Genomic DNA, 15656 nt, shown 5'->3' with positions numbered 1-15656 from the left:
CTGCATCCATTGCTTCCATCTTGCCCTCAGAAAAGAATCACTGCTTCATTGTGTGGTTCTTATTCATTTCCTATACTGCACCTAGCATGGCCACTCTCAAAACCCACCTGTCCAGTTAATGAGGAAATACATGCAGCTATATCTACTTGGGAATCTGTTTAGGAGCCTGATTGTGGTATTCTCGCATCCATGCCTTTTCCTTTACTGAGCAGTGTATCTATTTTCCCTCCTGATAAGAAACAATGTTACATAGTTTCAGTGCCATATACCTAATCTGGCTGTCCTCAGACCTTGACTGACTCTGGTGAAGCTTGAAAGTGGGGGAGGTCATACACCAAAAAAGAAAAGAAATTAAAATTTGCAAAATAACCTGTGAGTTTATCGGCGCCTTTATGTGCACTTCTACACACGTGAAACATTATTTCTGCACCAATTGCAGCTGATTTACCTTCACGCAAGAAACACTGAACCACTGAAAGTTATTCGTTCTTTTTTTTTTTACAAAAGATGTTAGATTCACCACTTCATATGCAGACTCACTGCTCTTTAGCATGATTGTGGTCGCAATCACTAATGGCAAAAGCACTAGAGCACCAGTTCTTAACCTTGGAATCCGAAACTGCTTATACAATTAAATATTAGTAGTAGAATAATAAAGTACACATACGTGAAAAGCTGCATTGAACATTTTAAAATGCTCTGGAAATATAAATGAATTTCAAATAGGAGGCCAATGATTAATTGTCATCTTTAGCTTTATTTAAGGGATCACTGCAAGAGCAACAAACAGATTCAAGTTTGGACGATTACTGGCATCAAATGAAGCACTTGTCTGCACCAATAAAATGAAAGCATCCATTAGGAGCAAAAATGACATAATCGGATATTAGGGTTTAGCGTATTGCTTAACCTTTTAGAAATAAAATCAGTCACATTTTGAAAAGCTCCGACTTTCCTATTATAGCCTTAGAACCCGCAGTAGCGGGCTCTACCGGCTATTAAAGGCCCGCTCCTGCGTTAAATGCCCAAGCCGAAGGCGAGGGCATTTAACAAGGGAAAGGGCCTTTAATAGCCGGTAGAGCCCGCTACGGCGGGTTCTAAGGCTATTAGAACATTCTGCCACTCAGAGCAGAATGTTCTATTAGATAAAACAAATTCCTCACGATTAAAATCCCCTCGGGCTCCGTGAGGCTTTGTTCACAGCTCTTGCTGTGAACAAAGAGAACATTGGAATGTTGGCGCTGCGGGCTTTTACCGGCCAGTAAAAGCCCGCAGCACTCCATTGTTTTCGATGAGTATATTTTTTAACATGTGTGTATTTGATGTATACCTGTCTGTATTGTATTTTTGTGTGATGTTTCGAGGTTCAAACATCAGAAACTGCTTAGGCCAGGTGCCCGGCTTCCAGTAGTTATGCAGCAGGGGTCCACATAAGTCAAACCTTTAATAACCTCTGCACTATACCACGGCCACCTGGAATATTTAGAATCTGCATATGTGTTCACTCTATCGATAAGGGCTTTTGCCAGCGCCCACTGCATCCCACATGCCTCCTAATTGGAATTGCCCCTTCACTGTGTGTTTGTCCTTTTGCCTTCCGTAATATATCTAAGAGGGGCACGTTCGTATATGTGCTATAGAGAAATACATTTTATGAATCTACCTTATAATGTCTGCATCCAAAGTAAATTATAACAGTATTTTAAAGGAATGATCCAGGCAACCCTTTTCTTTCTATTTATGTACACTATTGTTGCTTATGAAAATATTGGACATGTTGCAGTGATTTTCTAACACTAGAAATTGTATTTTACATGATACCACTGCTGTTTTGTACTTAAATGCACAGTGTAGAGTGTATGCATAGTTGCATACACAGAAACAATAAATAAATAAATGCATGCATGCTTGTTTTTGGTTGTGCTTACAACATGTTTCTGATTTAAAGGACGTTGTAACATGTTTTTGAATGTTTTTTCTGCTACCCTTTTTTTAATTTTTAAAACGTTCAGTGCAACAAAAAGAACTATTGTGTTATTAAATAATGAATGAATTAACATTATTTTTAAATTTACATGCAGCTATCCAAACAAATAGGTAGTTTAAAAATAAAATTAAAAAAAAGAACAAAAGTGTACACTTCAAAACAATTTTCACAGACTGAAAACACTATAAATATATAACTAACACATAGAAAAATAAATAATGTTTGTTGTCTCCTAGCCCTGGCATGCATAGCAGTGCAAACAAGAGCCATTTTATCTGTACGTTCAGCCAGATACTCAGAAGGGTCAAGGATCTAATGCAGTTTTCTAGTAATTCTGGTAGTGTATGGCCCAGATTATAAAGTGGGTGAAGCGGTATTAACGGGCGGGTACTGCTACGGCCTATTTCAACTGGCTGGGTGATTCTGCCCCTCTGTTTTCTGGGTGTGGTAATACCTAGCCTGATTTTACTGGGCAGAATATTTTTGTAAAATCACACGAGCCTCGGGCTGCAAGCGCAGCTCGGACCTGGACCCCGCCCATCCAGTGACCTGATGTTACAGCAGGAGGGAGCGCAGCACGCTCTGCCCTGTCCCGCATTAGTATCCTCTTCCAGCTTACTCCCCCTGGAACGCTCTCTACCCACGCCTCCACTCCCGTTCCTCAAAGGCCCTACCTTCCGCACACCAACTGTTTACAGCCATATTGAGACAGATTTGTTATTTTAGGCAACCCTTCAATTACCTAAATTCAGCCAATTCAGATTTGTGATCTTCACTTACTTGGTTAAAAACAAGATACTGGGAAAATGTGGTTATAACTGTAATGAGGCATAGGGTGATTTGCAAACTACATTGCAATTTCTGCTAAGAAATATATAATTCTGCATGAAATACAGTGATGCCTGCAAACCACACGAAGGGCAGTGCCTAACGACATCTATCTATAGGGTGCTATTTAACTGCCATTATCACAATCATCGTTATTACTTGTTCAATTGTGATAAAAGATGATTTAATATTTTTAAATGAATTTTTTATCTTTTCTACTTTGTTTACAGACGACCACCTACTCAGCAGCAGTAATTACTTTGAAAGCGTTTCCACAAACAGCTCCCATTTCCTCAGTGCAACGTTTAAACAGACCACTGATCTGCCTGAGCTTTTCAGCAAGCTAGGACTAAGCAAGTACACGGACATCTTTCAGCAGCAAGAGGTAGGCTTGGAATAATCTGTCTCAAGCAGATGTTGATTAGGCTTCAGTGGTTGCTTGAGTGACCGGGGCAATGGAAGTAGAGGGGCAGGAGGTGCTACAGCACCGCAAGATAACCTTGCAGGAGCTCAGAGGGGGAAAGCACAATTAAAAGGTCATTCAATTTGGTTTTATCTTTTTGCATTTGGTATAAGTTGTTGAAAGATAGAAGTCAAGTGCCATGCAATGTCTTCTGACAAAGAGCTGCTTCTTTAATATGGATATTGTTTGTTGTCCGAGCTTCTGCAACACCATCCCAGAACTCATTGCATCACAAGCAATTGACTCCATTCTCTACATATTCTTAGGGGACCTCAACTTCCACCTCCATGGCCCCAGCTACTCCAACCCGCGCCCTCCTGGAAAGCTTGAGTGATATTAGCCTCAAGCAGCTCGTCACCGACCCTACTCACATCTCAGGACACACGGTCAACCCCATCTTCACCTCCAGTGACGAAGTCAGGTACATCCACACCACACTGCTCACCTGGTCTGACCACCACAGCATACACTTCACCATCTCCAGACCCACACACCCCAGCACCGGGCCCCCCAGATCCATGTGAAAAAACTGTATTCGACGACCAGTGGAACGATTCTCTCTGCCCCACCTCCCAGAGTCTACACACAACTCTGAACAAGCAGCAAAGAGGTTCTCTGAGTCGACCACAGAATGCGCCCACACCATCGCCCCTGCCAAGACAGCCAAGATCAAAGAACAAAGCAAAAGAGCAAGCTAGTTCACCGGGGAAGTACATTTGTCCAAATGCTACTGCAGACAACTTGAAAGGAAGTGACGCATCAGTAATAAAACAGAAGAGCGTGCCGTCTTCAGGATACCCTCAACCAGTAACACTGCCTCCTGAAAGAAACCAAGAAGACGCACTAGCAAACCACATCAAAGCCAACACAAACCACACCAAAGAATTCTTCACCATTTTGAAAGAGTTCACCAATCCCGAAGCCACTGAGAATTATATCACTCCCTCCCAGGATCTGTGCAACAACCTCGCTGACTTCTTCCACGACAGGAGCTCAGCTATCTATGAAAACTTTACATGCCAATCCTCTGCTGTGGACAGCATCAACCAGCTCTTATGCACAAACATGAACCCAGAACACCTTCTCACCCACTGGGAACTCCTCACCACACCAGACACTATCTCCATCATGAACTTCGTACACTCTGGAGCACCTACAGACCCCTGGCCCCATCATGTCTTCAACCTCGGAAGCAAGACAATTGGTGATGAGCTCAGGAAGGTCCTGAATACCTCCATCACTGTGGCCTCCTTCCTGGAGGTCTGGAAGCACGCTGAAGTGAGACTCCTCATGAAAAAAACATGTACCGATCCAGGCGAATTGAAGAACTGCTCACCCACCTCTTTGCTCCCATATCCAACAAAAGACCTTGAGAAAGCGATCAACCAGCAACTCACCAAACACCTAGAAGACCACAACCTCCTGGACCCCTCCCAATCTGGATTTTCAGCTAACCACAGCACCGAGACAGCCCTGATTGCAGCCACAAATGACATCAGAGCCCTCCTGGACCATGGGGAAACAGCAGCCCTCATCCTCCTGGACCTGTCTGCCATGTGTGAGACCATCTCCCACCACATCCTGATCAACAGACTCCACCACCTGGGAACTGAAGGAAACTCCCTCAAATGGATCGCTGTTTACCTCAATGGCAGGACATAAAGGATCAGTCTCCCACAGTTCATCTCAGAGCCCAAGAAGATCATCTGTGGAGTTCCCCCAGAATCGTCCCTGAGCCTAACCCTCTTCAACATCTATATGACCCCCCTGGCCAACACCGTCAGATCACATGGACTCAACTTCCACAGATGCATGATGAATGTAGCGGATTGGATGAAGGACATCTGTCTCAAACTCAAGGCTGAAAAAAATGGAAGTCCTCATCTTTCGGAACAACAACTCGCCATGGACTGACACATAGTGGCCCGCAGAGCTCGGTACACCCCACCATCCCAACAGACCATTCCTGCAACCTCAGCATCATCCTGGATAGCAAAGTATCCATGAAGAAACAAGTAGACAACATCTCATCCACCTGCTTCCACGCCCTTTACATGCTTCGCAAGATCTTCAGGTGGCTCCCAGTAGACACCAGAAGGACCGTCATGCAGGCCCTCATCAACAGCAGACTGGACAACGGAAACACGCTCTACGTAGGAATCACAACACACCTCCAGACTCCAGACAAAACAGGACTGAGCGACAAGATTCATACTCAACCTCCCCAGAAAGACCCACATCAGAACCCAGCTCAAAAAACTACACTGGCTCTCAGTTCAGATGAGATGCTAGTTCAAGAGCTGACCCATGCCTTCAAGGCCCTGCACAACGAAGGACCAGCATATATCAACAAACACCTAACCTTCCACCAAACAACCAGACATCTACGATCAGCTTCTCTCTCCCTCGCAGACATCCCACAAATCCGTTGAGCCAACAGCAGAGGACGCTCCTTCTTACACCTGGCAACCAAGGCCTGGAACAACTACACCCTGCCTCCTAGGACCGCTCCGTCACTTCAGCGATTCAGAAGAGAACTAAAGACCTGGATGTTCAAATGATCATTCCTCCATGCAGCAGCACGGAGCTCGAGCACCTCGATGCTCTCATGGGTGATTTGCCGTGGACTATAAATGCTTGATTGAATGATGGCAGGATGTCAAATGTTTTCTAACACAAAACAAAATTTATATCCTTGCAATTAACTGTACACATATTTAAAAAAATAGCTACTAGAAAAGTTCAAACCAGGCTCATTGGGTCACATGTACTAAGAATTTTAACAGTCACAAACACGCTGATTTGGTATTTTGCTATGATTAAAAAGCTTTTTCGAGTATAGTAATCCCATTTTAAGGAGTCTGTAAAAATCAATGTTCTTGCGGGGCTGTGATGTAGCTGCCCCTTCCAAATACTGAATCTGTGTGAAATATATCAATGTTTTGCAAATTAAATTTGGCCACAAAACAGTAAAAAAATTACAAACTCCAGAGCTGGGGTGGTAATGGGTTCCCTTTGGAGTCACTCCCTGGTATTAGTTAAATATGAAATATTTGCTGTGGAGTAAGCAGTGGGCCAGGGGATTACTACGAGTTCTCAAACAAACTTTTGGAAAAGTAAACTTTTGTTTTTAAATGTATTGCTGTATCCTTTGAGAAAACCGGGCTGCATTTAGAAAAAAAAGTACTTACTTTATTGAAAAGTGACCACAGACATGATGGTCTGATGCAGCTAATAAAGAGTTTTATGATTTTATGCATAATAATATCAAGCACTATAAAAGAAAATTAATTGTAAATAAAATGAAGACATTATGTCGAGCAAACAATGCTGATGCTAACATTACTCATTGTAGTTCCCAAGGCCAAAATAGCAAACTTTGCTCGCAGTCTTCTTTCTGCACACAGTCACCCTTTTATTTCTGTCTCATTCTGCACACAGACGAATCATGCACCAGTAACTTTGTAAACATTGCTTTGAGATGTGATGTCACTTTTCCAGGTAGACATTGATTTAGGTTTTTCAGGACTCAGTAGAGCACTGTTTTACTGAGAGCGATTGTTCCCAAGGCCTCACCTATTGGGACCACAGTACGATTGTCAAAATTTGTCCTTGTGTAACAAGTACCGATATTTGTACTAATTGTTGAGGTGCATGAAGAGCACCAGTGGTGGCAGCTGTATTATGTGAATCTGTGGGATACTGCTGAGAAATATGATTTCAGAAACTGTACTGTTCTTCAATTTGTATTCACGTATGAATTTTATTTTATTTTACATTATAAAAGAAGCCCATTGCTGAGAGTGTAGGGCTCACTTCCTTTGATTTGTAGAATGTAACATTGTGTCGGTCTGACCTATGATTTATGACTATACTATTTGAGCTGAACTGTATTTGTTCTGCTATTTGACTATTTGTGTTCTATTCTGAGCTTTGTGCTATCACTCGATTTAATTAATTGAATTTTAACCATTTCTGCAATTATTTAAATCCTTTAACAAACCTTCATGGTTTCACTATATTATTTGTCCAGTTTTCTATGTAAAGTCTATTGTGCATTACAATTATTGCCGAAATGTTAATGAATATTGAATTTAAGTGATGACCAGGTCCAGCCGAGGAGCAACAACATTCTTTGGGGATTAACACTATTCCTGGTCCATCAACAGTGCTTTGATTTGCCAAACCCCAAAATAATTGTCACTAGTAGCAACTGGACCTGGATGGTTGGAAACTGGACCTGGATAGTCTGCAATTGGATCTTTATGCAACAGCCAACGAGATCCAGAAACGTAACTGGCCTTATTCATTCTGTATTCCTGGATTTTCAGTAGTCCTGTTTGGATTATTGGCTGTGTTCAGGTGTTCCTGAGGCTTATCTATGAATTAAGGAGAAGTGTGTATAAGTAGGGTGATGCGTAATAGAGTGTGCCAGTGACGTGTTCCATTGCATGTTCAGCAGACCATTGTAGGAATTGTGCTTTGGGTTTTTGGTGTCAGGAGAGATGTATTCAGGTTGTGAGCACTTTGGCTATTCAGCTATGATTTGTACAATCATAAGGGTTTTGGTTATTGAAATTGTGATGATTTTCTATCAGTATAAGTTGAATCCTTCAGTGTTTATTACTTGTCCTGTGTTAATGTTTGTTGGCTTTATTTGTGCGCCACTTATTTTTATAATTGTGTTATTGAGTTATTGTAATTAAATGTGTTTTTGTTTAAGGTTTGGTTATTGGATTTCAGGGGAAATCCAAGATTACAAGATTTGTTATTGGACCTTGTGTGGTATGGTTGGGGCGTTTGTTGTGAGGTGCCATATCCACACCATAACAAGCATTTAGTAAAGGTCGAGTTGTGAATACACATTAATTAAGATTGGTGACTCTTTATTCTGTGGAGCACCGGAGTAAACAAGCTAATCAGACAATAGGTTACTGCTGACCAAGATCTGCATTTCCCTGTTTGTGTGATTTCTTTTAGATGAAATTTGACTTACTTTCCCCTTTACTTTTGGTAAAGCAGATAAGAAATTGGTAATAGTTTAATTGGTGTTGAATTCAGATTTTACAGCGCAACAAGTCATGCTGTGATTTATTGGTTGTTGTAGGGTGACATGCAGAGACACAGTATGATTGGTTAACTTTCAAACCGGATGCATTGTAATTGGTTAATTGTGCTGTGAGTCACACTGTGATTGGTTGTTTCTGTCATTTGGTGCTGTTCTAGGATTTGTTACTTATCACTATGTGTTGTTTGAGATTGGTAGATTTCTGTTGTTTGCAACATGTGACTGAAGAGAGCGAGTTCAGTATGGGAAAATGGGAATAGTGCTTAAAATACCTGCTGCTCCAATTTGTATGGGAGAGAAAATACCACCCAGAGGCACACCTGTCCATGACATGGCACTCAACAAGAGTTTACAGACTTGTTTGCAGGTTAGAGATTAGAACAGGATCACTTCTGATTCCAAGAACATGCAATTTTCCCTGAACTATACCTTTAATGTGCGAAAGATTGAGACTCTTTGATAAGTGATGTATGAATTGGAACCTCAACCTATACCTCTCCAGTTTGAGGCTTCAAATGCATGAGAAAAACTCAAGAAAACGAAGACTCAGATTAGACACTCTGTTAGTAATTAGATAGATGCAAGATGGAGCTCGAAACAGCGAGCATTGGGTGGATGTTTATCCTGCCATCTTGAGAGAAATGGAGGAGGAGGCGAAGACAAGGGAGAGAATCCAGTGACGGATCAGCAAAGAAAGAGACACATGGACGAATGAGAATAAAGAAGAAGGGGTTCCTAGATGATTTACTAAATTCAAGAATGACTCCGCATCATGTTTTCCACCCTCCTATTGGGCCAGCATTACAGGGGATGGGATGGAAAGATCAAGAGCTGGTGTAACCGAGGTTGTGAGTACATGCACTGTACCATGTGAACCAGAAGCAGAAGTACCTCCTTTTGTATCAAGCTCTACTGATGTACTTGTTGCACCTACTATTACCACTGTTGCTGTTACAGGGTCACAGCCTCTCCACACAGAACCAGTGCCCAAAGGAATTAATATATTGCAATTAATGGCATAATTTGAAGAGATTCTGAGGAAAATTAGTGGCATTGAAAAACTGAGGCCCTCATTATGAGTGTGGCAGTTTTCGCGATGGCGGTCGGACCCCAGAAGACAGGGCGATCTGACCACCCTATTATGAACATGGCAGATTGCCGCCTGTCGACAGCCTGGCGGTCTTGGCTGTCACAATCCACCAGGGCACCGCTGCAAGCAGCTCTGCCCTGGGGATTACGAGTCCCCTTTCCGGCAGCCTTTGCATGGCAGTCTCACCGCCATGCAAAGGCTGGCAGAAAGAGAGTGTCGGGCCCCATGGGGTCCCTGCAATGCCCATGAACTTTGCGGTCGCACCCGACGCACCACAACATTGCTGCCGGCTCGATTAAGAGCCGGCGTCAATGTTGTGGTGAGTTTTCTGCTGGGCCAGTGGGCGGAAGTGCTGTTTTCGCCCCCCCAGACAAGCTGAAAACTACTAATAGGGCAGCCAGCATACCACCAGCACTGGCGGTATGCTAGCCGCAGAAGCCGTAATGAGTGCCTGAGTATCTGTGATGAAGCTGAGTTGAAATATTTGAGCAAAGAAGCTGCTAGTTCGGCTTGCGAGGCACACCAGAAATTGGAAAGTTTGGCTGACTAATATGAGACTGATTTAAATAGAAATAAAAAAATTGCACAAAAAATTCAGAATTGTAATGGGCGATGACGAAATAAAGAAGATGAAATTTCCAAGTTTAAGAGTGCACATTAAAGGGTAAATTATTTGCACAAAAGATTAGAGAGATCTAAAGAAATTCAATGGTCGATGGGCAAGGAAAGAAGGGGCTAAAGTGAAAAAGAACATGTTAACAGGTGAAGCTCTTAAAGAGACTAGTGTGAGTAAGCCAGAGACTAAGGTAACTACTGAATTCCTTTTGAGATAAATACATGGAGGAGTGTATGTGCATGTGCTTTGTAGTCGATCTGATCTCCTATCATTCATAAAAGCCTCCCCAAGCTCAGAAAAGAGCCAGGGAAATGGTATGACGAAGTAGAAAGGATTGCAACTGTTCTAAAAATGCTTTGAGGGATCTGAATATCTTTTTTGGAGTTGTTGTTCCCAGGGAAACCACGCAATGCAAAAATACCACAAGCCCCTGATAAAGTAAAACATGCAAAAAAAGGATTTCATTTTCGGTAAGGTCCTAGATTTTAGCAGAATATTTTAATAACTGATGACGGTTTTCCCCAGTTTTTCACTGCTTTTTAAAGTCCCACTGAACTTAGCCCTAACCAATCACAATGATAGTGCCTGACAAGGGAGGAATATTGCATGCTTGGTGCTGTCCTAGACATAGACCAGAGGTGATGTGAATGGCCACCCAGTATTATTTTAATTGTACAAGTGCTTCCTATTCCATTGTTCATCAGATGGATATTCCAAACCTACCCTTTTTGGGAAAGTAAATTCAAGTTAAGGGCATATCAAACCAACATATTACTAATAAGGTTTCTGAAAATACATCTGAAAAATTGGCCCTATTAAAGACACACATGATTTCATAAAATGTCAAACAATTCCATGTAACTTGTTAGTAAGAGACATTTTGAACGATTGAGATGCAATACAAAAGTTCTGACTTTAAAATAAAATCACTCATTTATGATTTGACTCCTGATTTAGTGGAGGAAGTATGGGATTTTAAAGGCACAAAAACTAGACTAACAAAATGTGCACAGCCAGTCAAAATAAAGGTGAAACCAGATGCAATTTATCTGCAAACAACTCAATATTATCTTACTCCGGAGGCAGTGCCAAGAATGACACCAATGATCAATCAAATGCTATACCAGCGCATTTTAAAGGAAGCCATGAGCAGTCCCTGCAACTCCCCAAATATGGGACATTAAAAGGCAATTAAAAATAGAGAGTAGTGCCGGACCTTAGAAAAGAAACATAATTGAAATCCCATTTTGTTTTGTGGTACCGAATGCTGCTCTAAACCCTTTTTCAGACCACATCAGAAGCGGAATTGTTCACAGTCATATGCTTGTGCCAAGCAGGCACTCAGAACCTGATTTAGAGTTTGGCAGACAGGTTACTCCTCCAGAAACTAATATTCTTATCAAGATGATTTAACAAGGCAATCATGTAAATTAGATACGAGTGTCTTTTTGAATCCTCTTGCAGAGAATAGGTGTAAGGAAATACCTCCTTGGCATGGTTACCCCCTGACTTTTTGCCTTTGCTGATGCCAAGTTACAATTTGAAAGTGTGCTGAGGCCTGCTAACCAGGCCCCAGCACCAGCGTTCTTTCCCGAAAACTGTACCTTTGCCTCCACAATTGGAACACCCTGGCATCCAGGTAAGTCCCTTGTAACTGGTACCCCTGGTACCAAGGGCCCTGATGCCAGGGAAGGTCTCTAAGGGCTGCAGCATGTCTTATGCCACCCTGGGGACCCCTCACTCAGCACAGACGCACTGCTTGCCAGCTTGTGTGTGCTGGTGGGGAGAAAATGACTAAGTCGACATGGCACTCCCCTCAGGGTGGAATGCCAACCTCACACTGCCTATGGCATAGATAAGGCACACCTCTAGCAGGCCTTACAGCCCTAAGGCAGGGTGCACTATACCATAGGTGAGGGCATAGGTGCATGAGCACTATGCCTCTACAGTGTCTAAGCAAAACCTTAGACATTGTAAGTGCAGGGTAGCCATAAGGGTATATGGTCTGGGAGTCTGTCAAACACGAACTCCACAGCACCATAATGGCTACACTGAAAACTGGGAAGTTTGGTATCAAACTTCTCAGCACAATAAATGCACACTGATGCCAGTGTACATTTTATTGTGAAATACACCCAGAGGGCATCTTAGAGATGCCCCCTGAAAACATACCCGACTTCCACTGTGGGCTGACTAGTTTTACCAGCCTGCCACACACCAGACATGTTGCTGGCCACATGGGGAGAGTGCCTTTGTCACTCTGTGGCCAGGAACAAAGCCTGTACTGGGTGGAGGTGCTTCTCACCTCCCCCTGCAGGAACTGTAACACCTGGCGGTGAGCCTCAAAGGCTCACCCCATTTGTTACAGCGCCACAGGGCATCCCAGCTAATGGAGATGCCCGCCCCCTCCGGCCACGGCCCCACTTTTGGCAGCAAGGTCGGAGGAGATAATGAATAAAACAAGGAGGAGTCACTGGCCAGTCAGGACAAACCCTAAGGTGTCCTGAGCTGAGGTGACTCTGACTTTTAGAAATCCTCCATCTTGCAGATGGAGGATTACCCCAATAGGATTAGGGATGGGCCCTCCTCCCCTCAGGGAGGAGGCACAAAGAGGGTGTAGCCACCCTCAGGGCTAGTAGCCATTGGCTACTAACCCCCCAGACCTAAATACACCCCTAAATTGAGTATTTAGGGCCCCCCAGAACCAAGCAAGATAGATTCCTGCAACCTGAAGACGAAGAAGGACTGCTGACCTGAAGCCCTGCAGAGAAGACGGAGACACCAACTGCTTTGGCCCCAGCCCTACTGGCCTGTCTCCCTACTTCAAGAAAAACTGCAACAGCGACGTGTCCCCCAGGGTCCAGCGACCTCTGAAGCCTCAGAGGACTACCCTGCATCTAAAAGGACCAAGAACTCCTGAGGACAGCGGCTCTGCTCTAAAGAAGAAACAACTTTGCAACAAAGAAACAAACTTTAAGGACTGCACGTTTCCCGCCGGAAGCGTGAGACTTTCCACTCTGCACCCAACGCCCCCGGCTCGACCTGCGGAGAACCAACACTACAGGGAGGACTCCCCGGCGACTGCGACCCTGTGAGTAGCCAGAGTTGACCCCCCTGATCCCCCCCAGCGACGCCTGCAGAGGGAATCCAGAGGCTCCCCCTGACTGAGACTGCCTGCTTCTAAGAACCTGACTCCTGGTAAAGGCACTGCACCCGCAGCCCCCAGGACCTGAAGGATCCGACCTCCAGTGCAGAAGCGACCCCCAGGTGGCCCTCTCCTTTGCCCAGGTGGTGGCTACCCCGAGGAACCCCCCCTTGCCTGCCTGCTTCGCTGAAGAGACCCCTGGGTCTCCCATTGAACTCCATTGCTAACCTGACTCCTGTTTGCACTCTGCACCAGGCCGCCCTGTGCCGCTGAGGATGTACTTTTTGTGCTGACTTGTGTCCCCCCCAGTGCCGTACAAAACCCCCCTGGTCTGCCCTCCGAAGTCGCGGGTACCTGCCTGCTGGCAGACTGGAACCGGGGCACACCCCCTTCTCCATTGAAGCCTATGTGTTTTGGGCATCACTTTGACCTCTGCAACTGACCGGCCCTGAGCTGCTGGTGTGGTAACTTTGGGGTTGCCCTGAACCCCCAACGGTGGGCTACCTTGGACCCAATGTTGAACCCTGTAGGTGGTTTACTTACCTGCAAAGCTAACAAACACTTACCTCCCCCAGGAACTGTTGAAATTTGCACTGTCTAGTTTTAAATTAGCTTATTGCCATTTTTGCCAAAACTGTACATGCTATTTTGCTGATTCAAAGTTCCTATGATACCTAAGTGAAGTACCTTTCATTTGAAGTATTGATTGCAATTCTTGAACCTGTGGTTCTTAAAATAAACTAAGAACATATATTTTTCTATACAAAAACCTATTGGCCTGGAATTGTCTTTGAGGGTGTGTTTCTTTGAGTGTGTGTGCCTCATTTATTGCCTGTGTGTGTACAACAAATGCTTAACACTACCCTCTGATAAGCCTACTGCTTGACCACACTACCACAAAATAGAGCATTAGAATGATCTCTTTTTGCCACTATCTTACCTCTAAGGGGAACCCTTGGACTCTGTGCATGCTATTTCTTACTTTGAAATAGTACATACAGAGCCAACTTCCTACATTGGTGGATCATCGGTGGAGTACAAGACTTTGCATTTGCTGGACTACTCAGCCAATACCTGATCACACAACTAAATTCCCAAAATTGTCATTAGAAACTGATTTTTGAAATTTGAGCTATTTTTCTAAATTTTTAAAAGTCCTGCTAGGGCCTTGTGTTAGTCCCTGTTAGCATTTCTTTTAGAGTTTAAAAGTTTTATAAAAGTTTGATTTAAGTTCTAGAGATACTTTTAGATTCTTAAAAAGTATTCCAACTTTTAGAAACAAAATGTCTGCTGCAGAAGAGATAGTGATGGAACTCAACCTCACTCCTTACCTGCATCTTAGGATGTCAGAGTTAAGGTCTCTCTGCAAAATCAAAAAGATAAAGACTGGTCAAACCCTACCAAAGTACAGCTCCAGGAGCTTTTGGCAGAGTTTGCTAAAAACAACCCCGCTGATGATGGCCTCACAGGATTTCCCACCTCCAGTCCTAGATAGGGAGCCCAGGGTTTCTCAAACCCTGCCTCCACAAGTGATAGTCAGAGATGTTGCTTCTCTCACAGGAGAGTCCAACAGCTCTGCAAGCATTGAGGGCAGCCTCAATGAAGATGACCTCCTGTTAGCCAGGATGGCCAAAAGATTGGCTTTGGAGAGACAGCTCCTAGCCATAGAAAGGGAAAGACAAGAGATGGGCTTAGGTCCCATCAATGGTGGCAGCAACATAATTAGGGTCAGAGATTCTCCTGACATGTTGAAAATCCCTAAAGGGATTGTAACTAAATATGAAGAGGGTGATGACATCACCAAGTGTTTCACAGCTTTTGAGAGGGCTTGTGCAACCAGAAAACTAAACAGATCGAACTGGGGTGCTCTCCTTTGGGAAATGTTCACTGGAAAGTGTAGGGATAGACTCCTCACACTCTCTGGAAAAGATGCAGAAACCTATGACCTCATGAAGGCTACCCTGATTGAGGGCTTTGGATTCTCAACTGAGGAGTACAGGATTAGGTTCAGGGGGCTCCAAAATCCTCGAGCCAGACCTGGGTTGATTTTGTTGACTTCTCAGTCAAAACACTGGATGATTGGATTCATGGCAGTGGTGTAAATGATTATGATGGGCTGTACAATTTATTTTTGAAAGAACACCTGTTAAGTAATTGTTTCAATGATAAACTGCATCAGCATCTGGTAGACCTAGGACCAATTACTCCCCAAGAATTGGAAAAGAAGGCGGACCATTGGGTCAAGACTAGGGTGACCAAGACTTCCACAGGGGGTGACCAAAAGAAAGGGGTCACAAAGACACCCCAGGGGAAGAGTGTTGAGACATCCAAGGGAAAAAGTAAAGAATCTTCTACAGTGCCCCAAAAACCTGCTCAGGAGGGAGGGTCCAAAGCCTCTTCACAATCCAATTTTGGGTACAAGGGTAAAAACTTTGATCCCAAAAAGGCCTGGTGTCGTA

General features: G+C 43.8%; 1 protein-coding gene across 1 annotated transcript in view; it reads left to right on the top strand.

Moving 5' to 3' along the window:
- The window catches only part of LOC138245536 (protein bicaudal C homolog 1-A-like), a 275979-nt gene that overhangs the window by 239094 nt on the left and 21229 nt on the right, over positions 1 to 15656 (top strand). The window contains exon 18 of the mRNA XM_069199212.1: positions 3046 to 3200. Within this exon, the coding sequence (XP_069055313.1) occupies positions 3046 to 3200 (155 nt within the window). The remainder of the gene's footprint in view (positions 1 to 3045; positions 3201 to 15656) is intronic.

Source organism: Pleurodeles waltl, chromosome 7 (genome assembly GCF_031143425.1).
Source record: "Pleurodeles waltl isolate 20211129_DDA chromosome 7, aPleWal1.hap1.20221129, whole genome shotgun sequence".
Classification (NCBI taxonomy): domain Eukaryota; kingdom Metazoa; phylum Chordata; class Amphibia; order Caudata; family Salamandridae; genus Pleurodeles; species Pleurodeles waltl.
This window is presented reverse-complemented; position numbering and strand designations above follow the sequence as displayed.